At 42.4% G+C, this 25212-nt stretch overlaps 1 protein-coding gene across 1 annotated transcript in view; it reads right to left on the bottom strand.

Annotated features, from left to right (window-relative positions):
• Positions 1-25212, bottom strand: part of lrp1bb (low density lipoprotein receptor-related protein 1Bb) — a 285401-nt gene that overhangs the window by 34716 nt on the left and 225473 nt on the right. Inside the window, exons 53-71 of the mRNA XM_030112422.1 lie at positions 24632-24754; positions 23864-24004; positions 23427-23614; positions 20840-21023; positions 20653-20738; positions 18345-18467; positions 16129-16310; positions 15749-15948; positions 14008-14196; positions 13718-13866; positions 13374-13467; positions 13089-13205; positions 12377-12496; positions 11376-11495; positions 6557-6673; positions 5390-5496; positions 1869-2001; positions 936-1042; positions 680-812 (exon numbers count right to left, since the gene is read on the bottom strand). Of these exons, the coding sequence (XP_029968282.1) occupies positions 680-812; positions 936-1042; positions 1869-2001; positions 5390-5496; positions 6557-6673; positions 11376-11495; positions 12377-12496; positions 13089-13205; positions 13374-13467; positions 13718-13866; positions 14008-14196; positions 15749-15948; positions 16129-16310; positions 18345-18467; positions 20653-20738; positions 20840-21023; positions 23427-23614; positions 23864-24004; positions 24632-24754 (2613 nt within the window). The remainder of the gene's footprint in view (positions 1-679; positions 813-935; positions 1043-1868; positions 2002-5389; positions 5497-6556; positions 6674-11375; positions 11496-12376; positions 12497-13088; positions 13206-13373; positions 13468-13717; positions 13867-14007; positions 14197-15748; positions 15949-16128; positions 16311-18344; positions 18468-20652; positions 20739-20839; positions 21024-23426; positions 23615-23863; positions 24005-24631; positions 24755-25212) is intronic.

Genomic DNA, 25212 nt, shown 5'->3' on the forward strand with positions numbered 1-25212 from the left:
AAATTATGATGTCCTTTTATTACACTCTGGGCAAGTTATTCCATTATTGGGCTTTATTACATTACAAGGCCTTAAAACATCATTATTTGCTTGGGCTTTTTCAATAAACAATAGCTTTAACATATTTTATTGCCTTTATTTTAATATTTAGTTGAATTATTTAGGTATTTTTTGTTATTTCCTTTTCAGGCAGTGTGAACCGTGTCTGAATGGGGATTCACAATTAACCTGCCTTGAAGTATTTTTCTTTTATCTCATATCGCTCATCAATACTACAGGTGACTCTCAAACTCAACCCAAACTTACATAAATTGTAAATTTATTACGCACAAATTTAATGTGTTTTTTGTTTTATTCTTCTACTCCTTTATTATCTATTTTTATAGGCAGTGGCCATAATCGTCACAATTGGACCGGGTTGGGTTAGTTTTTATATGCTGAGAAATAAACGACAAACCAGTTTTTCCATGAAATTCTAATTTAATGAGATGCATTTGAGTTTGAAAAACTTACAAATACGATCCTTTTTTTATTGACTGTATCAAACTTTGTGTGGCGGTGGACGGCAGTGCATTATTATCGCACACAGGCCAAAGATTAGAGACGGCATCAGAGAAGCAGTTTTTACCGTCAGACACTAAAAACCCAAATCATGGCTGCTCCCCGCCGCCACGCTCACCCTGGCCACAGTTCTCCTCGTCGCTGTGGTCCATGCAGTCCAGCACGTCGTCGCAGCGCCAGCGCCGGGGGATGCAGTGAGCGCGATTGAGACACAGGAACTCATCCTCCCTGCACTCCTTCACGCAGCCGATCTGCCGGCAGAGAGACACCGTAAATCATCAGGCCGCAATATCAGACGCAGGGAAAAAAAAAAAAAAAAAAAAATCAATGGCGGCGTTTCAGCTGATCGGCGAACGGCGTGAAGCGGCGGTGACCTCGTCTGAGCCGTCCAGGCAGTTGTCGTGGCCGTCGCAGCGCAGGCTGGCCGACACGCAGCCCCCGCTGGCGCACACGTACTCGTTCACCGAACACGAGGGGACGTCTGTGAGGGAGGGAGAGAAGAGAGAGAGAGAGAGAGAGAGAGAGAGAGAGAGAGAGAGAGAGAGAGAGAGAGAGAGAGAGAGAGAGAGAGAGAGAGAGCACATCAGTCGCACCTTCGCTCGCTGTGAAATCGCTCACAATGGAGGACTTTTTCAGCTCCTCGCTCTACAAACAGGTGAGAGACTTCGCCTCGGTGTAATGATGTCAGAAAATGGAGCTGAAACTTGTCATTCTAAACACAGTGGGACTTTTTCCCCTGCAGGTCTGAGACCTCGCAGGGCGTCCTACCTGCTGCTGGGCAGAGTCCTTTACAGTATTTGGCGAGAAATAAGCACTTGAACTCAACAGAGCGAGGCAGCTGGACTAAGGCCATTACTATCCCACTGAAAAAAATGAATCTCACATTGTAGAGAAGTACATTTCCACTATTAACTCTGTTGAGATGATGGTGGATTTATACTGCATGGAGACAATAGTGGGACTTTTTCATATTCCTTGCGACCTTTTCATATTTGTATCTCTGCTGTATTTTTGTATATATTGCTGGATGTCAATGGAAATACAGTGCGCATTTCTACAACCAATGGCAGCAGATTATACAGTACAATAGTAACAGCACAATAGACGTTCATGCAATGAAGGCTACACACTCAGGAAATCTTATCCTTGAGAAAAAAAACCCGTCATCCTACAACATTGACTCAACAGGTTCGATTGTTCAGCGGCACTTTCGCTGGCTCAAAGCTGTCGAAATCGAGGAGAACATTTCTACAGGGGAATATTTGAATATTTTATATTAAATTAACATCAGCGCGCACGTCATTCACCTGTTCCCTGGCAGTTTTTCTCGTCCTCTCCCATCTTGCAGTCCTCTTGACCGTCACACAGCCACTTCAGTGAGATGCAGAGGTTGTTTTGACAGCGGAACTGGTCGTCCGCGCAGCGGGCCTCGCAGCCCTTCTGCAGGAGGAACACAGTGGAAACACACGGCTCAGGGACTGATGATAGATTTCACTTATATAGTGGATTTTAATGCTTCAGCAGTCTCAGCACACTCTCTACGATCAGTCACATTCCACCGTGCACACACAATTACACACAGTCACACACCGAGGATCAGTGTTTTTGGCCCTTCAACAGACGGATAGAGATAAAGACTAGAAGATGTACCAACTGTTATGAGAAACGGTCCGGGGTCCACACAGAGCCCACAGCATGGGCTGATAACCACTCTGAAGCTCAGATGGACCGAAAGCAAATCATCATTTTGCTGACATATGTGTTCCCAAAAAAAAAAAAAAAAAAAAAAAAAAAAATGTGAATTGTTTAAAAGAGAGTCAAACAAAAGTGTGAGAATTGTACTTTGACAAGTAAGAGTTGGTGGAGCTTCCTCAGCAAATTGTCTAACAATAGTGTCAGGAACGGGCTGGAGATTGAAAAGAAAAAAAAATACATTATCACAGCATTTTCTTTCCGTCTTCCATTTCTATACTCATATTATACAGTCATTACTGTCATGACTAAATACTGTATTATGGATAGATATTTGTAGGATCTATCTATCTATCTCTCCCTTCTGGACTGGTGTGTGGATGTCTGCTTGGGCTCTGGGATGGCCGCCGGTTGTCTGGGCCCTGAGGGCCGCTCTGGCCTGCTTCTGGTCTTCTCAGAGGTCAGAGGTCATATTTGCATGATCACTTTCATCTTTAATCACTCTTCATATCCTGCATGTGGACCCAGCCACCACGTTGTCTTGTGAGGCACCAGAAAAATGACTCTCTGTAATAGGTCTCTCCTGTTGCTCCGGTTTGTAGTTTGATACCTGGATCCTCAGTCTGCACGTCCCAGATCACTGCCAGCCATGTTCTCTAACAATAGTCCTGAAGAGTTTCTCTCTTATGTCTCCGTTCGGTTGTAGTAGCCGGTCGGCTGGAGTGTCGGTTCTAATTGAAGGATCGTTTTTGTATCTCTGCACTCTCTTCCTTCTCTCCACTCTTTTTTGTTTGTGTCCCTCTATCATTTTGTACCCATTCTCAAAGTAAGTAAAATAAAGCAAAAAAGCATGTCATTAAGAGAAGCCTTGTACTTATGGGCTCCTCTTGGAAGAGCAAATCTGTCGGGCACATAACAGCAGCTGGATCTCTATTCTACTGCTTCGATGCTGGACAGGACTGGTTACAAAAAACAAAACAAAAACAAAAAAAAAATGCTGTTTTTGTATTCACGTGAGTAATGCCCTAAAGTTGCCTACATAACTGACAAATACATCCCAAAAAGTACCTCAAGGTGCCACTGAATAGTACTTCAATTCTTTCCACTGTAAATATAAGTGCTGCTACTCTGTGGTCTTTAAGAAAAAGTATGAAATGGCAAGAGCCAAAAAAAAAAATTAATATTGCTTGAGAAGTCCATTCAGTCGCTCCATCAGACAAAACGTTATTAATTACTGTTTGTGGAAAAGCGTCTTTCCATCCACACACAAAACGTGGGAGAGTTTTAAGTTCACGACAAGTTGAATTGAGAATGAATTCAAACAAATGCTGCTCCTAAAAATCGATTAACCACATTTCTATGAATGAAGGGACGCTTTTCTACCCCCGCAATGGCCGTCGTCATCGGCTGGATTTAATAACCACTGCTGAATGAAAGACAACTTTCTTTCTGGAAACTATTTGACTGCGCTGACCCAGAGAGGCGGCGCTGGGGAGACGCATAATAAAGGGTTAATTAGGGTTGCGCTGCTTTGCATGAGGAGGGATTATACGTTAAAAAAGAAACTGCTTTGCAAATGTTGAACAGAGCAATAAATTAACAAGAATAATGAATTGTAATAACACGCCTTTGTCCTTGAATTATGCATCACACTGCATCATTACCACTGATGAGACTCTATTTCCATGTGAATCATGTAAAAATCATTTTATACCATGCAATGCAGAGGAAAGATGCATTCAAGTGAATTTCTGCACATCTTACAGCAGGGTGAAATTACAACAGCAATTTGAAGCTTCACAAATTAAGATATTCAAGCGTCTTTAAGAACAAAGGAGGCCATCTTTGTTTTTGGTTGTTGTTGGTTTTTTTTGGTGAAAGGCATGGGGAGGATTAGGATTAACGAAGGCAAATTAACAGAAGGTATTTCATGCACTAATGTACGTGAAGGTACAATAATTCATCGCAGCAGTATTTGCTGCCTGGCATTGTTTTGGAATGAAGCAGCCATGACGAGGAGATTTGGATCAGGACAATGAATTAGGGCTACAATGGGATTATTTCTTTGCAAGAGCCAATACATCCATCTAATTTCTCTTCTCTTCGCCTAATAAAAATACCTGCTCATTCTCAGAGCTCACATTATCTTATCTCTGTAAGCCATCTTTAATGTAAACTCCAAACTGCTCACAGCACATTTTTTTAGCTTTAGCATGAGCAGTAATACGCCCTACAATGATTGGCATGGACAGATGAGCACGTTTAATTAATTAACTTCATTATGCAGACTGAAATATGAAAGTTTACGCTTCTGTGAGCAATATTATCCATAGATCTTCTGTCTAACTGTAAGCAGGTTCTATCCTGCACAGGGTCAAACACGGAAACAGAAAACCAGACATTCGCACGGCTCGAGTATCACCAGTTAACCTCAAACAGACGGTTTTGGACTGTGGGGAGAAATCTGAAGAGCTGTGAGCTTTACTGTCATTTCTGCTGTACATACAAAACACACAGTGGAATCGAAATCTCACTTGTTCGCCTACAGTTGTACATCATGTATCACCCAGAGCAACGAAATACAGAATATAAACTAAATATATCAATCAACAAAGAAAAATAAGAAAATAGAGAATACAGTAAAGAAGAAGAGTGCAACAATGTCTTAGAGTAGAAGTTTAAAAACTGAAACGTGCAACATAATTCTGAAATATGCAATGTATATTAGAAAATACTCCAGAAAATGTTAAATACACAAATTCAAGAGAAGTTCGTTTCAAAATATCCACTTCTTTCCACCCATGTGACCCATCTGCAGCTCAGCGACTGAATCAGCTCACAAAAAAGTGCCAAAGCAGCACAACCACAGTGAGACAATTAAACTTAATTAAATGAGACATTAGAAAGTGATGCGAAAAGTAGTGAACCTACTACTCTTAAAGAACTATCTGGAAATGCATGTGGCTGCTAATGTGGACACTGTTGTAAAAGAGAACATGTAATTCTTGCAGGCTTCTTGTCAGTTGTTCAGGCCAGAAGAAATCTATAAGGCGCTGCTTTTTGCTTGATTCTCTGGCTCATCAGTGACGCCCGAGCGGCTCTGCCTCCCTCTTTGATTCATAAGGAAGAGACTGACCTCATCTGAATTATCCAGGCAGTCGCCGTCCCCGTCGCAGCGGAACCGGGAGGAGATGCAGTCTCCATTAGCGCAGGCGAACTCCTTGTGGTTACAGGTGACTGGCTCTGAGCGAAGAGCGACAGAGAGGAAATGCAGGCACGTCAAAAACCGGCTCCTTTCTTTTCCGCGGGAATACACACACAACACACAGCCTTCCCCCAGATCCAGCCTTCAGCCAAGCGCTCTGTGTTTAGAGTCACATGCAAATAACTCTGGCAAAACCATCATTTCATCTAATTAGGCTCATTTTGTATTGGAAGTGGATAAACTGGCAGAGCTGATCAAGATGTAAATGTGTTCCATGCGGCTCTCACAATAAGGAGGACAACATACTCTGAAGCCAAAAAATCTTGTTTCTCCCATTTAGCGCGAGTCAGTCCCCGAGGACAATATTAGGACGCGGCTAAACAGCTGCATCACATCCGCTGTCTGGGAACCTCCCCTTGTTATCATGGACTGTTAGCTCAGTCGGGGTGTGCGTTATGAGATGTGCCTCGACTGAGAATCCCAGTAGGCATTGCAGCAAAAATCTGATTTGCAGCCTCTCTACTGTCTGCTGGTCCACCTGCTTAATTCTTCACCATCCAACACTTGACTGCCTTTTATTTGCATTTTAAGTGACATTAATAGGCAGGGCGAATAAGCATCTAATAAATCACCCAAAGTATGCATGCTCAGCAAAAGCACGCGGTGGGCGTGCACGCACTCACATAATGTAAAAGGCACTCAATTCCTCACACACACACGAACCTGCTCACACAACAGGATGTCAGATTTAACAAGGTCCAGAGCGACTTCACGAGTAAATAAAAAGTTTTTTTCTCAAAAACTGATGATGAATATCCAAGCAAGAGAGACCGTGAACCTGATAGATTTGAGAGGAAATATTTTATCATGTGCTCAGAAGTCTGAGAGAAATCACAGGTAATAGGAGGGGATTCAGTCTTGATTGTCAACTAAAGTGTGTGACAGAGAGAGACAGCGCTATCAGAGGGGCTGTGATGGTGGGAATGGAAGTCAGTGGTTTTTGGAGGAGTCCAATTCCTCACAGCAGGAGTCAAACCTGAAAAGCGTGCAGAAAGGGACAAAGTGGGCTCGGAGGAAGCGGAGGATCCGGGTACTCACTGCAGTTCTCCTCGTCTGAGTTGTCTCCACAGTCGTTCTGGCTGTCACACCTCCAGTGGTCTGGGATGCAGTTGTTATTCTTGCAGCGGAATTCATGAGGTCCGCAGGTCTTTTCATCTTTTTCATCAGGAGCAAACAAACACAAAGATGAAAATGGCTTCAAAGAGCATGAATATTAATGGAGTGCTAGCTATCATATTTTCAACGTGTAATCATCGTTTCCTCAGGGTTTCCCTGAGCAGGTCTGACACCGAGTTCAAAACACGGTGCGCACTCGGGAGGCAAACACACCATAAGATGAAATACCTGACTGTGCTACCAATCTTGCTCTGCAGAATTTGTGACAGGAAGCCGGCGAAATTGAACATTCTCTCAGAAAACATCCGAGATCATTTCAGTGCACAACAAATGCTGAAAAATATAGTTTGGGCTTTATTATATGCCACATCCAGACTGCGTCACTGCTCCTGTCAAAGGAGTAACAAGTGCCAGAGAAAGATTTGACAGAAATTTCAATGGGAGACATCTCCAACTGGGAAAACCATCAAGGCTCATGGTCCACATGTGGCTGTTGACTGGTCGGTCATGTTGTCAGTTTGATTTGAGCAGCTGAAACACTTAGAGACTGCAAATTATGATAATGTAGCAGGAGTTTCCATTAATTAATTTATCAACTTTTTACTGTACTGTAATGAAAATATATTGTTGAAGAGCATTACCATCAATATCATCATAGTATTCTGGTTCCTCCCACAGAGTACTTACTAGTACTTATGTGTTTACAGTTCATGTCACAGTCATATCTTTTTTTTACAGTTCTTCATAATTTTCATATAAGTGCATCAATGAGCAGCGTGAACTGGAGATGGAAGATGCTTTGCTAAAGGGCCAAATGTGTTCAAACTACTATAAGAAATAGTCATAAATAAATAAAATGTGTAAAAATACAGAATGAAGTGTTAATATAAAATAAATATGCAGACTTCATAGGGCTGTGATGGTCTGGACAAAAAGGAAACAGAGTAACTTCTCACTGAATTAAAAAGAAAAACTTAATGAAAAACAAAATCAGAGCATATAAAAGAGCAACTGTTGGTTCTAAACTGAGGCTATGGGCTGACAAGTGTCACAAAATTTACTATGTAGCTTTGGATGGTGAAACTGTTCGTTGACTGTTTATTCACAGTCTGTTATTTTTTTAGTCTCTCTGTCACTGTGTGTTTTCCTTGCAGTTGTTAGAAATCCAAAGAAAGCTCTGTTTAAGAATAAAATCAGGCATGCCACAGCGAAACATTACAGCCCAGGCTTATAATTATTCAAAATATCTGCATTTGTTGAAGAAAAAAAAACTAAAAAAACAGATGCTTTGACATTTACTCCCGCTATACTTCCTCAGATTGGGTTTTCAAAGTCAAACTGAGAGCTTCCTTTTAAAAAGTCGTTTCTGTGCAGACATCATCAGGGATAATGGCCAAGGTAACGCTGTTATCAGTTAGGGAAGAGATGTGTCAGAAGATGAGGGTGGCAGATTCTGCCTGGATCTCTTTCCAACGTGACAGCAGGAGGAGGGAATCAGGAGGGAAAGCTGAGAGCAGCAGCAGAGGACACCAGGCGACGATTCATTAGGAAGCAGCTCAGTCACTTACAGCATTTAAAAAGATGTGACACAAGTAAAAAGCAATATTTTCCTGTTAAGTCAGAGCTCATTAACAAGCTAACAAGCAAAACTTTCTTCAAAGACAATTCCGGTTTATTCCAGGCTATAATTCCCATGAATGCGGTTATTGTGGCCCAAAATGTCAAAGTCACTTCAGGACCTTCACCTCTGCTGCGGAGATTCAGAGAAATGAAGTGTCATATAAAAATGTAAATGGTGTTTACAATGGGCACCGGAACAAGATCCCTGTTTCTGGGAAAAAAACAAAACAAAACAAAAAAAACCCCAATGCTTTTTATTAATCATTTCTGTCATTTCTTTTTGAGTTTGATTGCAAGTAAACACAGAAAGTAGTTTTCTGAACAGGGGATTATACGCCCAAACTCCAAATATCAAAACAATCTGGATTTCATTATAACTGTATATAAGGCTGCACGATTAATCGATTTTGAATCGTAACAGACTTTTTGGGTTAAGACGATGTTAAAAACGCTGAAATCGTACATGAACCATTTCGGCTTTTCACATGAACGCGTCCTTTTTGGTCCCTCTAAGCCACCGTACTTTCTCCGGCCCGTCTCATGACGTCATGACGGAAGTGCGTACCTGCCTTTGCTCAGCGTCTGGTAACTAACAACACAAAATCATGGCTACTGCCGGAGAAGTTAAATCTGCTCAGGGAAGTAAAGTTCTAGGCTGTGTTCATAGCGACTTGAGCATCTAGCTCGACCTCGGACCTCCTCCTCAAAGCGGCCCCGGCTCCACCCAAAGGTAGGTCGACCCAACGTAAAAAACGCGTTTACACTGTCGCTCCCGGCTTTGTCTTTTACAAAAAGTGACTTTATTAATTTTATTTTTTGTTTTAAGTAAGAACAGGGACCTGGAGTGTGTTAAGATAAAGTGCTCTTAATCCCAAGAGATTTTTGTGTTTATTTGCAAAAGAATTAAGTTCACTGGCAATAAGGATGCATATTTCAGATTGATTGTTCACTTTGGATTTTATAATTGACAGTTTTGCACTATTCAATCAGTAGCGTGATTGTAACTTGACTTGGGGTTTGCTGAATCCAAACAGAGAAAATAAGGTTCAATTAAAGACGTTCAAAGTACTTTATTCATCTTTTTTTTTTTTTTTTAACAAAAAGTCGTAATCCCACTCGAAAAACCCAGTTTCAGAGAAAATAATCGGATTTTATTTTTAGGCAAAATCGTGCAGTCCTAACTGTATACATAATTACATACATATATATAATTGTTGTATGATGTAGCCATTATTTAGGTGAGATATAGGGTTTTCAGGGATCTAATAGACCTAAAAATGTAGACTAACTATGCTGAGCCAGAACAGTAAAAAAGAATCATATTGTAGTTGGTCAATATTAATGACTGGTTCAATTCGGGTTTATTCCAGGTCATATTCTCGATTAATGCAGCTACTGTGACTCTAAATGGAAATTCAAGGAAATGAAGTATCACACAAAACTGTGAATGGTGTTTATTGGGGCCACGGCACGAGATCACTCCATCTGTCCAAAGAACCGCCACTTTTTAATCAATCATTTCTAACGTTAGCGTTTCAGCCTGATTAAAAGTAAACACAAAGATTAGTTGCCTGGATGGAGACTCTGTTGGTTAGGGCATTATATAGAAGCAATTCAATTTTTATTAGTATCCAGCACAGTTTCAAACTGTGATTTTTTTTCACTGTCAAGCACTTGTGACAGTAAAATACAAAATATTGTGAGAAAGAATGAGGGAATATGAAGTGATGAGATGAAAAGATGAAGAAGTATACATGTGTAAAGGAATCTATTAAACAGTTGCAGGTATGGACAGAAATCGAAGAGCGGGTCGATCATTTCTACTACTGTATGTAAACTGTGACTTAAAAAATATAAATATATATCAGGGCCATGTTTAATCATTATCATCAAAGTTGTAGAAAAAGGGCATCATTTGCTGTTGATTCCATGACAGTGAGCAGACAGCTGTGCATAGAGGCAGTGTGCTCCGCTGTGGTATTTCTCAAATGACATGGTGCAGATTTGTCAACATATGTGTCCTGTTCATTTCAGATGGCTGGCTGGCTGGATGCTGCTGATGTGACTGAAATGGTTTTCACGCGGGATAAAGCAGCTGTGCACAGCAGACAGACTAATTTATAGCTCATTTGGGTCACTTCCTGCCGTTTCAAAATTTAACCTGATATTATTTTATTCTCATGCACACCAACGGTAGCGCACCAGAAACCCATCAGTCTATCCTCAATGGTGTCTAAAGACACATTTTATAAGAGATTATACATAATGTGCTTTGCATTGTCTAGTCTGGATGAACCCCACACCTGTTCCCGCCTCCCCTCCCACCTGTGCACAGCGCACTTGGCCTAGAAACACCACACAGACGCACAAAGCAAATTTCAAGGGGAAGAAGCGATCGACCTGTCAAAGCAGAGTTTACATTTGCTATGAAAGCCAATGTTATGGAAGGAAAAAAAAAAAAAAAATCTGATTATGACTCTCCAGACAGAAAAAAACTGTGAACTTCATGTCACCCAAGCACTTTGTAAGCTCACCAGATTTCGCAAAGGGACATTTTCCAACAGCGCTGGCTTTGATTGACAGCAGCTTGCTGACAGATTTATTGTCTGCTTTCATCATTGTCTGTTATTCAATCAACACTTGTAAAAACGGGCGCAGATTTGCACTTTCCGGACTGGAAATTAAGTTAAAAGCTTGATAAAAAGTGATTATGATGTCCGTCAAAAAGGGAGATGAGTCCTGGCCGGGCGCTTTGGCAACACATTTCAGTCAGAGTGAAATATGTGGAGACAAAAGGGACAAGATAAATAGGAGTGACACATTACAGGACGGGCAAAATATGGGCCAAAAGAGCAGCTGACAGCTTGCATCATCTTTTATTACTGAGGAAATGTTTAACCACTGATAATTTCAGAGGCAATATTGGTTTCCTCGAGCATGTTTCAGTTTTATTCATAGTAAAAGTCCCTTGATTAGAAGTGTTACGTTTCCTGTATTAAATTTGTTCTAACTTTGTGGCTTTCAGTTAGGTCGATTCTAAGGAAAATCGAATCACAAAACTTCCCCTTTTGACACAGAATGAGTGGCGGGATTTCTGATTAAGTGGCTTTCTGTGACTCACCACAGTTGGCCTCATCTGATCCATCTGCACAATCGGGGTCCTCGTCACAAACCCAGAGCTTGGAAATGCAGTGCATGGACGCCTTGCACTGGAACTGGTCTGGGGAGCAGGTGCTCTCAGCTGCGGAAGAGAGGGTGGAAGGTTGTCGAGAACAGAAGGGTGACATGGAAGCAATCAATCTGCCAGACAGCTTTATTTGAAGAAGAAGAAGAAAAAAAGGGGGCGATAATTAAAAAATACAGCCCAGGAAGAGCTAATGGAGGTGGTAAGGTAGCAGTTCTTTCTCACTATAAAACCGCAGGTTGTTTTAAATAGTTTTTTAATTTTTAGTGAATGCAGTGTTCATTACAAAACTGCCGTAAAAACGACATCTAATCACGGAGAAGAAGACTTTTTAAAAGCTTTAATTAAAGTAAGGCTAATTACTTCAGCTCTTTTAGATTTCCAGCATGATTTTTTCTTTTTCTTTTCTTTTTTTTTTACCGTCTCGTTCCCCTGCTCTCACCCCTCCTGCAATCATATGCAAGACAAATGCAGCAGTTTGAAAGACTTGAATGGGTTGTGATAATTCTGATGAGTTACATCATTGCAATGGAGATCTGTCCTTATCCTTTGTGTGATTCAACATCTAATCCCTTTTCACAAGAGCAGGCCATAACAAGAGCTGCTTTTGGAATACTTAATGAAGACTATGTAATGCTAATGGCTTTGTCTATTTTCTCTCCAAGCACAGAAATGAGTTAACCACGTCAAAACGGCACAGCAGAGGTCACGCATCTTCATCCATTTGATTATATCTTTAAAACACACATATCCAGACCCTTCAAGTTCAGCGCTTTGCCTTTGCTTTTTCTAGGTTTTTCCCTGCAAATTTAGGGCAGGCGGCTCAAACAGGCAGACGGGTGGCGAGGGAGGGGGAAATGTTCATACGCTTCCAAGTCAAAAAGCTCAGTAAAGCCACTCAAGACAAAGAGACGCGAAGTAATAAAACAGAGCCTTACGGCAGTCTGTCTCATCCTCTCCATCTCCACAGTCGTCCTGACCGTTGCAGCGCAGGTTAAGAGGGATGCATTTCTGCTTTCGGGTGCACTTGAACTGGCCTGACAGACAGATGTACGTCTCTGAAGGAGGAAACGGGCAGAAGCAGAGGGAGGGGGAAGCAATAGGAAATGCTATTAGGCCAAGAAAAACAAAGCATCAACTGTAAATTGTTAAGAACGTGTTAACAATATTGTCATGCTTCGGATCACATAGGTATAACAATGACATCCACATGTTTAATGCTTGTACAGTTTGGTAGTAAAATGTTAACACTGAAAGAAAAATTACTGAACCACAACTGGACATGTGCTGTTTTTTAATTAACTGGTTGAATAAACATTTAGGCTCTGCATTGTGAACGTCTTCCAAACCTGCACAGGCTTCCTGCAGTGAATTACAGTATTGCTGACATGTCGGTCTGCAGCTGAAAAACACTCAATTTGCTACTGTATAAGGAGGACATGCATAAAATTATGAGGTGCTATCAAGCACTGGTCTGAAATCCCTAATAATAAATAATTAATGACTTATCACAATAGGTTTTAATTATTTTTCTGGTGACCGACAAGTCACCCGACTAAGTAATTATTTTAGCACTTATCAGTAGCTTTCCAACACATTCAAAACTTCCATAAAATGCTGAAGCAAACCTCCACCCCGTTCCGTTCTTACCACAGTTGGCTTCATCTGTGTTGTCGCCACAGTCGTTCTCGCCGTCGCAGATGAAGGGAGGGAGAGCACAAAGGCCAGTGCCACACTGGAAACGCCCAGGCTGACATTTGAATTCGGCTGTTTGATGATAAAACCACAAATATGACGCAGTATTTGGACTGCCACAGTGTAATTGCACAATATAAAAACCGGTGCCGGAGCTTGGAAGGACCTACAAAAGCAGTATCTTTGAAAAACAAGTCACTACAGTTAAAAAGTGTTTCTCCACTGATTGTTGCCACTCACGGCAGTCGGCGGGCTCGTCCGATCCGTCCCCACAGTCATCCACCGTGTCGCATTTCCACCAGAAAGGGATACACTCGTCTGTCCCGCAGCGGAACTGTTTAACAAACAGAAATGCAGATTTTGAAGGCAACATGAATGCTCGACTCTTTGCTGTGGCTTCAACACTGTTCAAAGTCAAAAACCAACACACAAGTGTTTCCAGGGACCGACATGACGTGTCGGGAAAGGACGGCTTCAGAGTGACGTGATTTGCCTTTAGGGGGACTTTACAGATCAGCACAGACCAGCAAACAGCATGATCAGGCTAAACTGAGAGGCAGAAGGAGGAGAGAGCTGGAACTGACCTGGCTCGAGGTGCAATTGGAGAGGCAGGTTTTATTGTCAGCTGCCAAGTAAAAATTAGTGGGACAAGCACATTTGTGTTCTCCACCCGGGGATAGAAGACACAGGTGACTGCATCCTCCATTCGCAATCTGACACTGGTGCTTGGGCACTGGACAGAAGGACAGAAGTGCATGAGTGAGTTCAGACTGATTACACAAACCATTTCCTTCTTGAAGCTATAAAGGAGGCCCACAACCTGGGCTCGGCATGGGAGAGCGGAATGAGCATGAGCGCCAGATGGACTTCCTACCTTCGGGCTGGCGCAGGGAATGGTAGACCTTGATGGATTTGATGGCTTGCCAGGAGTTGAGGAGCTCCATCCCTTGTGCGCCAGTTGTCTTGTGGGCACGTCGTAATGATTTGGACTTCCCGTCCGTCCAGTAGACGAAGTCTTCGAACAAAGTCAGTGCCATGACTCCTTGGATGTGATCGTAGGACACTGGAATGGGACAGGTCAGATAAGCCTCAATTAAATCGCATCTTAATCAAAACGAGCAACCAAGGTCCCACTAACAAACACGTACAGTTGATTTAGGATTAATTCATTCACACTTCAGACTCAATTCACACTGATTTAATTTTGATGAGACACAGTTGCTATTTTCCCTTTTAATCTACACTCAACCTACGATGAAGGGGATTAAAAGCCAACTTCTCGCATGCGCAAAAACATTAAAAGTGTTTTCAAAAAGAGCTGAGTTTTGGTTCAGTAAGTCTCATGGTAAATAAACTGAATCACTTATAATGCAATTAAGTCAACTCTACATTCAAACCACTGTTTGGTCTGATCATGAAGAGAAAGGCATAAAACCACAGTGAACATTGTGAGTGATCCCCGACGGCTTCAATCACCAACAGCTTGAAATCTCGGTACTTTTTCTATAATTTGCCATCTGGCTGAAACCAGTGCCCATGGAAGTATTTTTTGGCAAGGAACATTTGGAGGAAATGCATCGTCACTGTGACAAAGCTTTACACTGGTTGAACTTCCCAGAGGGAGGTGCAACTCCAACAAACCTTTGTGATATAAAGAAACCACTCTGAAAAATAAGGGGTGAAACAGTTTGCTCGGAGCGAAACTGCATCTGAAAGACTGAGGGCAAAAAGAAAGCGAAACACTCCAGTCTGATGACTCAAGAAAATAGTCAACTATTCGGGCAGTGGTTCAAGAACTCTGTCTGGCAGACGCACGGCGATGGTGGGACAGTATGATGCTTTGGGGAAGCTCCAGGGGACAGACAGGCTGGTCGGAGTCGGAGGGAGGTCGACTGCAGCCAAAAAACAGAGAGCTCCTTGAAGAAAAACTGCTTCTGAGTGCCCATAGAACATCTGTGGGGAAATCTGAAGATGGCAGCTCACAAATGCTTCACATCCAGAGAAAGAGCCTGAGAGGATCTGCAAGGATGATTGAAATAAACAGGCCAAATCCAGGTGGCCCAGGCTTGTGGAGCTTTCCCCAAGATGACTCCAACCTGTGATTGCTGCCAAATGTAGATCTTCAAGGTAATGAATTCTGGTTTTAAAAATTAAGATATTTTAGTTTTTAAATACGTTTTGTAAAATTTGTATTTATTGCTTATTGATAAAATCAAATAAATAAAAACACCTACATTTAATCAATATATTTAATAATTTGTTAAACAATACATTCAAATCAGTGCATTCAAAAACAGAAGTAAACCAACGTTTTATTGGTCAAGTCTACTGTAAGACCTGAAATCCTGTCTGCCTCAATATTTCTCTTCTTAGTGGTCTCTTCTCTTCTCTTCTTAGTGTGAATTTTTATCATTTGCACAGGTGACCCTATGGGCCGGGCTGAATCCTCTGGCTGGCTGATCTTGGCCCACAGGCCACACGTTCGACAGCCCCGATCCAAGCCAATAAACTGCTGGATCCGGTTTTCCAACATCAAAGTTCAGCAAGAAAACGAGTGATCGCACTTCCCCGAATGTCAAACTGTGTCTCTGACATTGACGACTCCTCGGCCTCACCTTTGCGTCTCTGGGTGCCATCCATGTTGGCAAACAGGATGTGGTTGTCGTCTGCCCAGTAGAGCCTCTTGTTGGTGTAATCGATAGTGAGAGCAGTGGGGCTATAGATCTCTGTGTCAATGATAACCGTTTGCCCTCGGCCGTCCATGCCGATGCGCCCAATGTGAGGGGGTTCACAGCAGTCCACCCAGAACACGTACCTACAGGCAGAAGTAAAACACAGTTAGAAGAGCTACACAATGCAGCAGGCGAGGCAAATGATGACAGGTTCATCAAAACGGCAACATCTGAAAACAAGCATGAAGTGTTGAAACCAATAATGATTAAGAACACACCGATGTGTGTTACACACTGTGTTCACACTTGGTGTTTTTGCTCACCCTGACTGGGGGTCCAGGGCCAGATCTGTGGGGTTTCTGAGGCTGGAGCTGATCAGAATTGTTGGGTAAAGACCATTAGCTTTGGAGACTTCCAGCGTTTTTCTCTCAGCGTCACACCAGTACAGGTTTTTCCCAATCCAATCCACCGCCAAGGCGCTGGGCACTGCCGTTCTGTGAACGATCTGGCAACGCAGGAGGAAGTTTTGGCGTGAGTAGTGCATGTGTTGAAAAAGTGGATGCTTTTCTATATCAAAGACATGTGGGACAATTTCCTCAAGGACACAACATCATGATGTACAAAGGATAGGAACTCTTCAGCTGAAAAAAAATGTAAAAAAATTTGCAATCCATTAGAAAACACCTGAATCATCCAAGGCAAAACCTACAAATATCAAAATAGAGAAAATGTTTCTTCAAGGGACCTTTACCTTCTACTTCTACTACATCAAGAAAAATTCCCCTTTAACCCCGTCTAAACAAAAGTGCTCTGAACATCTGTAGCTAAGTCGAACATCCTTGTGATGAGTGCGGGAGTGACAGGCGGACTTGGTGGGTTGCCATGGTGATAACAACAGACAAACACAAACACGAACCTCTGAAAGAGCTTGACATTGTCATTTTTGCCTATTACCGATTTCAAAGGAATTTTTTTTTTCTTGGATGTTGAGCTCAGCTGAAATAAGCACAATTTAAACTGGCATGGACAAAAATAATGACTGCTTCATGACCTTTAGAGGCAATTACTGCATCTGAGGGGTTCCTGTAATGAGACTTCTGTGCTTGTCAACAATTAGACTGGCCCACTCTTTGAAAAGGAAACTTCTGCATCTGTTTGAAGGCATTTCCTCCACATTACACGCTTCAGATATTCTTGTCGATGAGTGAAGTAACTGAGATTAAGACTTCAGAAGGGTAAAATAGTCCAAAGTGGCGTTCTTAGTTATACTTCTACGTCTTCTTCATGTTGGAGGATCCAAAAGTCATGATGGTGCTTTCAGTTTTGAGTGTACAACACTGTAACTTGAGGCACAGTACATATGGTGGTCTTCCAAAACACACAACACACAGAGCTGACATGATTTGCTCAAGTTTGTTTCATCTTTCCAGTGAGCATTCCTCTGAGAACAAGTTCATTGTAGGTTATCGCTAACGATTTTAATCGAACTCCAGCCAAGCTTTTTCTTTCTTTTCTGTTTTATCTTTTCTATTTTTATCTCACACTAGAGTCCTTAGGGGTATTCTTGCATGAAGCCCACTGTTTAAAAAAAGAAAAAGGCTTGATGGGCTCCGCTCTTACACCTTGATCTTGGATTGTCACTTGTATCACTTTGAAAGTTTTCATCGGGTCTTCATCTACCATTCACGCTCCCTCTCTTATATCTGGCAGATTTTATTCTCGCACAGCAACCAAAAGCAAGTCTCATCTGGCTGTTACTGGGACAGAAATATGGTGTTTTCAGCACATTTTCACCACAGCCAGAATTAGGGTTTCAGTCACTAATAATAAAGTAGTGTTACACAATGTTTTTGTTTTATAGCAATTAATCATTCTCAAAATTGATGAAAATTAATTTACTCAGTCTGTAAACTCAAATAACCTCAGTAGTGAGGAAGACAGACAAAAAACTGTTTGCTCCCCAATCTTCTTTTCTCCCATCGGCAATGCTGCACTACCAGTTTCAGATATCAGCGACTCCTTTAATTAACCTGAGGCGAGTGGCTCCTGGATCTGTGTCTCTGACAGTTTGTCCTCTTGTTAAGCTGTGGCAGCGGCTCAGGCAGAGACTGAGGAAGTAATTGAGCTGAATAAGCCTAATGCTCCACGCACTAATGCGAATGAGATGAGGCGCAGGAGGTGTTACGCTGATGTCCCAGAGCCTCGGATGTCGGGGCTCGGATCCCTTAACCCTGAAAAACCTCGGCGATTACACCCGAGAGCGCCACTGCATCACCTGGCCGATTACATTCATCTGGAAGCATTAGAGGTATTCCCATTTTCACCGCTGCCAAGCAAACAGGTCACTGACTGTATAAAAGGATTAAACCCAACAATTATTTGTTGAGCAGTGATTAATAACCGTCTAATCATTACGAAGTCCGACATTTCCTGCTCAAAGAAGACAAACATGTTTTTTAATTGCGATGTCATGATTGGGGAAAAATGGGAACCAAAAACAATATTCTAAGGACAGAAAGGAGAACAGGTAAGGCGATACCTTGAGGTCACTCCCATTGAGACGCATCCTGTTGATCTTGCGGCCGCTTGGTCTGGTGGAGTCGACCCAATAGATGAATTCCTTCTTGTAGTCAAAGTCTAAGTGGATGATGTTGTAGAGGCCCTGAAGATTACAGAGACAGAGTACATGTAATTTGTATTGAAATAAAAATCAAACCAAGCTGTATGTAAGACAGATTAAACTTCACTGGCAAAAGTTTGTGAGAGTTACCAGCTCAAAGAGATTTTCTCAAACTCCATACACTTTTATACCCTAAGCGATATGTGTAAACAAAACAGGTTGCTTCTTAATTTATATTAATACCAATATAGTTTTCCATAAAATAAAGTTTTTTTTCTGAAGAACAATCCCACCACTGAATTACTAAGAAAGTTTCCGAAGTGGCGAAGTATCTAAAAATGACTAACTCCACTTCCTCTTCATCCTCGTGTGATGTGATCCATGCTGCACAGGCAGTATTGATTTGGGTGGTTTCCCCAATAGGTTCCAGTACCGTGAGCGATACAGAGCGAGCTGCAGCCTAATCAAAACGACGGAGTGAGGTACTTCCCGTCTCTGTCACGCTCGCAGGACCCCACTGTCTGTCAGACGGAGCGGCTTGCCAAACGAATGCCCCCACCTCGCCGCCCCACACGGAGGGTGCCGGGAAGAGATGTCAGATAATCTGACAGGCCAAATGAGACGTCTTCATCAGATCATCAGCAGACTCAAAGACAGGCACCGAAGTGTCCTGAGGGAACTTTCCTCCTCTCCAAACAAACAGCTTTGGAGATGGAACCTTCGTGGCCCTTTTATCAGCGCTTCTAGACCATGACTGCGTTTTCTATTCAGAGATCCCCGGAGACACTAAAAGCTAAGAAAAAGAAAACACTCAGAAGCTGGAAACAGATTCTGTGGCAGGGCTGTAGAAGGTAAGCATAGGGACAATTTAGACATAGATTTAAAAAAGCATAAACAAATCTAACCTGGATTCAGATTCAAGGAGGACGTGAACCCCTCACGGAAATGTGCAGGTTTGGGATTGAAATAGCATCTTTACTGTGAGGTGAGATAGCTTCCCCAAATAAAACAGACCCATTTGAAATTTTAAGGAAAAAAAGGCCACAGCAGGTGAGACTGTTTCCCTAAAAGCCAGAGCCTCTAATTTCAGCTCAAGTTAAATACAGACCAAAAATGTGTTTGGATAGTACTTGTAGAGGAGAGAAAAAAAAAAAAAAAAAGAAAAGAAAATCATGAGCCACCCGCCTTTGTGGGTGGAGAACAAATCTGCAAAAGCAGTACATAAAGAGAACGGCTATTTCATTCAGAACTTGCATAATTTCACAGCATGTCCTGGGCAGGAAATGAAATGGTGTGGCAGAGTAATATGAGGTCAGCTGCTGTTAACACATAATGATTAACATGAGTTGCGGCTGATGAGCCCTCTGATACAGACGGCGGTGCGCGACGAGTCAAGAGGTTAATAAAACCGTGGAGGGAGACTATAGGAGACACATGAGGTGATTTACAGTGAATCACAGGCGAGCATTTCTGATAATCAACAGTCAGGCTCTGGCACTGCCCGGAGCAGCAGTGATGGTGCCTATGAGTGATAGAAATTAGCTTTTCCAAAGGGTCCTCAATGGGGTGCTTTCGCTTGTAGCCAATCAGAATGACCCGTTTGCCCATATGGTGGAGGGATGAGAAATTCTGAAGGACAGCAAATGCTTATATTTGAACAGGAAACTCAACATTTGCAATTGAAATTAAAGTGATTTTGGCTTCGGGGTGCATTTAATCCTGTCCAAACTGCTGTAAATCTTCAAATGAATAAAAAAAAAAAAAAAAAAAAAAATGTATGAAAGTGTAGTCACACAGGTTCAGCTGTGCCCCAACAGCTTGATCCTTTAATCTTCCATTCTGGATGTCGGAGGGTCCATTCCGCTCTTCGCCCTGAAACTGTGGAATTGTCTTTGCGTCGGACACTGTAGCAACTCGAACTTGTGCCTCATGTTGCGCAAGTTTATTGCTTCATTAGTGTGTCAGTGTGTGAAGAGTGTGTGTGTGTGAACTGTACAATGAAATTGATCACATAAAGCATAACGAGACTGCTGAAGCGGATGAGGCCCCATGTAAGGGGGGCTAATTTACTACTCCCCCCCCCTCCCCCCCCCCGCCATTTACGTGGTCACTATTAATTTATCAGCTTATTATTTGCAGGCGTGTCAATTCCACAGTGGTGAACACACACCCAGTGTTCCAGGAATACACTGCCCCACACACCGAGCATAATGCAGGTATGACTCACCTGTTTCAGGATGGTGTAATTTGAGCCATCCACACTCAATTTGCGGATCTCATGGTGGTCCGCCATAATGAGAATAGGCTCTTCAACTGAAATGAGGAACATGGGGCATTAGAGCGCCTACCATTACGAGCTGAAATCCGACGAGTTACAGCGTTTTGAAATCCAGAATTTAGGGAGTCGGACTGACCTGACACGGCCTTGCACGTGTTGGGGTTGCGATCCAAACCCTCGTACCCGTCCACACACAGGCACTTAAAGGAGCCATATGTGTTGATGCACCGCTGGCTGCAAGGAAGCGTAGTGGAGCATTCATCAATGTCCACACAGGTCTTCCCATCATCCTTCAGATGGAAACCAGGCCAGCATTTACACTAACCACAGAGAAACACAGCGAAAAAAAAGAAAAAAGAAAAAGTTAGATGAGATGAAGGAATTTAGAAAAAACGAAATGGAAAAACTGATTTTCCTAGACTTTTACTCCGCTTGGAACAAAAAAAATAACACATGAATGATATCAGAAAAAAAGTAATACATTCGAGCAAGCTGTGATTGAACAGCAATTTAAGATCAATATTCAAAAGCAAAAGATATATGTTAAGCTGATGTACTTTCTTCCTTCACGTAAAACAGGTCAACATTAAAAATACTCCACAACTAAGTACCTGGCATATATATAAAGACACCAGAAATGATGATATAAACTCACAGTTTCCTCGGCTCTAAAAAAAATCCACTTCAGTGACCAGGACCCCCCAAAATAACTGAAAGTGCTTATATCAGCTGCTGTGGACCCACTGCAAATCCCTTTCTTATCCAAAGTTATAACCTTGAGGGCCTTTCTGCTGATCTTCCTGTTCAGGCCACAAATGGATGAGCTAAGGGTCTGCATTGATGTGCTCTCTGTCCAGCTCTGCCCCTGCCATGACAAGGAAGACTGATTTTTCTGTGCTTTCAGCCACTTTTTCCTTTTTTTTTTGATGGAGTAAACATCTTACACATGAGTGGGAGAGGAAAAACCGAAGATGAACGTATAAAACTAACAGATCCCTACAAACGGGGATGGCCGGTGAGACAATCCGACGGCGGTGGCCTTGACCTGAATTCATCCGGAACATCACATGCCGTCATCTCTCGACACCGTACAATCACAGGGCTCCATGTGGGAGCTGGCATATCATCAAACCCACCTCAGAGCTTTCAAGGTTGCTGAAAATGTGAGAGACTCCGTGTATATATATATGCTCCCACCCATCCTTTTTCTGTTTAATGATGCGCAGAGTTTGACCTGGTTCATTATTGGTCATTAATCATTCATGGTCGCACTATTACAAATATAAACCCAACATTTAATCTGCTACTCAGGTGGAAATGAGGTCTATGCTTAGAACTGCAGGTCAGCAAGGTCTTCAAATTAAAATCTTCCACTGTAACTTGATGCATGGATATTAGAATATGAGCCATATTGTACGAAATAGATCACCTTAAAGCTGCGACTCGTCTTTATAAATGAACTCTGACTGTTGGAGCCATTTGAATTTGAACCAAACTGCATGTCTGACTTACGAGCCATTCCGCATATTACTCCAATTTCTGCCATTTTATCTGCACATGCACTGGAGCTTGCTTTCACCTTTAGCTGAGCTGGATGAAAGGAGGAGAACGAGGAGGCAAAATCCCTCCATGAGCCGGTTGATCACAGGGCTAACAGAGTGAGGCCCAGGTGATCACACACAGGCACACATTCACACGTATGGAGGATTTTAGGCACCCATTAAATGCGCGCATTATGACAGAAAGTTGAAGTTCCAGGAAAAAATAAATTGAACTGGGTTCTTTTGTGGTGAGGCACTCGAGCAGACCCGGCCATTACACAGTCCGCTGGTCAAATGCTGCCCTTTGGCTGCACTGGACCGACCCACAAAGGGTCTGTGAGATATTAGGAATCAAATGAAAATTAGTCTACAGAATACAGGTATTACAACAGATTACTTTTTCAAGGAATATTGTGATTGTAGTAGCACCTTTCAATGAAAACAGAGATACAAGAACTTCATTATTGTAGAGCAGAAACAATAACAAAACCATACGATTCACAGCTTTTTCGTCAGAAGTGTATTCGTCTTGAGAAGAACTGGGTGAAATGGCTCAGCTTCACGTAGTAGTTTTAGTTTATACTGCAGCTCTCTGCAATAGAGGAAAGACTCCACCAGCGTCTCGCCCCAGGATGAACACAATATTGATAAATCCTTGTGACTCTATTACAGGAATGGCAGTACTGCTTTCTTGAGAGTTATGAACATCAAGTTTTTCAATGTACAAAAATTTTTAGTATTGTAGTAAAACTGCTAGAATATCACAGCCAATCAGCTCGCCCAGAGGGTCACCAGAGGTTTCTCACATAGACTAACCCTAACCGTAACCATAACTGCATTCTGTATTTACTCAGGTTGTGACTTTCTAAATTTACAATTTGTCTGATGCTCTGAGACATTACAGTGTGATAAAAATGCAACAACATAAGAAACTGGCAAGGGGGCGAACACATTTTCACAGCAGTGTTTTCTTATTTCAGATTTTGTAGAGAGTGTGCTCATTATCAACTCCCTTGTCCAGAACTATCTAATCACACGCCTCAATATTGATTTTATAAGAACATGCAGCGATGCACTATTTGACTGTGCCAGTCTTTGCGCTTTCACCCTGACCAGTGAAATATTCAGGCAGTGTTTTCACTTGTGATTTACCGGATCCAGACAGGAACACTGGCCACGTACCTTGTAGCCCACAGGAAGATCCTGGCAGTCCTGTGTGCACCCGCTGATTCGCCGATTCAAGCATTCGTTCACATTGCAATTCCTCTCATCTGACTGGTCTCCGCAGTCGTCCCTTCCATCGCACAGGCTCCCCTCCGAAATGCAGCGTCCATTGGAGCACATGAAGAAAGAGCCATTGCACAAGCTTCCTGAAAAGAGCAAAGCGTGACTGTTACTGGAACAGTGTGGCGAGATTCCTTTGTCTCGGCCACAGAAAGTTTTAGACCTGACAACGGATCCTGATGGATTAGTTCCTGCTCAGGAGGCCTCTCCTGGTCCTTTTTTTTTTTTTTTTTCTTTCCCCTGGCATATGTATCCAACAGTTTCTCGGAGGAGTGATGCCCTGGGTGGCAGATCTGATGAAAGGATCCCAGCAGGGAGCCAAACAACAGTCTTACCTGCAGCCAGACACTTGAGGTTCAGAGGCAGCTCGTCAGAGTGATCGGGACAGTCGGCGTAGCCGTCACACTCCCACTGAGAGCTGAGGAGACAGCGTCCGTCCCCACAGCGGAACTCCTCCGATCCACAGGAGCGATAGACTGAAGTGAGAGGGAGAGCGACAGTCATCAGGTCACAGCTGGGCCTGGATGGGGAATTGCTTTAGATCAGGGTGTAACTTCTGGAGGAGCTACAATATAAAACAATTCAATCAATGACAATATTATTCAGGTCAATGCAACTTCTACTTTTTGACCACACAACAGTTTTTATGATTTGGCGAACGGGATTGGTCATCCCCTGCTGGAGCTGATCAGCTCCAAGGTACGATGTGCTCCAGATTCGGAGATGGTCCTCAGCATCGCTCGGCTCTAACGAGTGGTTATTTGACTTCCAGTTGCTTTCCTGCCATCCCTCTCTGACATCTGGCATCCACAAGGCTAGGCGTATTCATTCATTTATTTATTTATTTTTAACATTTTCTGGATTATCCTCCATGAAACCTTGTATTTTAAACTCTCTCGATAGTGAGTCCAGCCAATCTGGCACCAAAACGCACCATTTATTCATCAGTCTGACTTTTTCCCTCCTAAAATTTCCGAAGTGCCCTGAAGCTTTAAACGTCAATCAAACTGGAAATCTGTCCAGAGCTGCTGTTTTAGTCAAAATATGTTCATCTTTGCCAATTGAAGCTTTTTTGAGGGCCAGAAAGAAAGAAATATACTTGCCACATTCCACTGACTCATCAGATCCGTCTCCACAGTCGTTATCGTGGTCGCAGACGAACCGCTGGGGGATGCACGCTTTGTTGTGGCAGCGGAACGAGCTGTCATCGCACGTGTTGTTGGGCGCTGGTGCACGACAACAAGAGGGTTCAAATGCTAATCAATGGATAAACATTCCTTTCACAACACGGCGCGCAGTATGTCTACAACGTTGCATTAAGCCTTATGCTAATCCACTCATCTCAGTGTTTTCTAATTGATTTTCATTCTAAAGTGTGCTTGAATCAAAGCAGAACCAATCCAAATTACAGCACTTAGAGAAGGCTGCAATTATCCACCACTTCTTTCTGTTCTGTTGCTAGAAATAAACTTTGCATAAAGATTTACATGAAGTGTGTGTGTGTGTGTGTGTGTGTGTGTGTGTGTGTGTGTGTGCGTGTCTTTTTTTAAAGCTATTACTTCAGGCAATGCAAAAAAAATAAAGAAAAAAGTACATTTTTTTTAAAGTGTGATGTGGACTTCATGGATATTCAGGCTGTTTTTTCCCCCCATCATCACTTCCTACTTTTCATTTTTGAAGATTT

This window comes from Salarias fasciatus, chromosome 16, assembly GCF_902148845.1.
Source record: "Salarias fasciatus chromosome 16, fSalaFa1.1, whole genome shotgun sequence".
In the NCBI taxonomy this organism is placed as follows: domain Eukaryota; kingdom Metazoa; phylum Chordata; class Actinopteri; order Blenniiformes; family Blenniidae; genus Salarias; species Salarias fasciatus.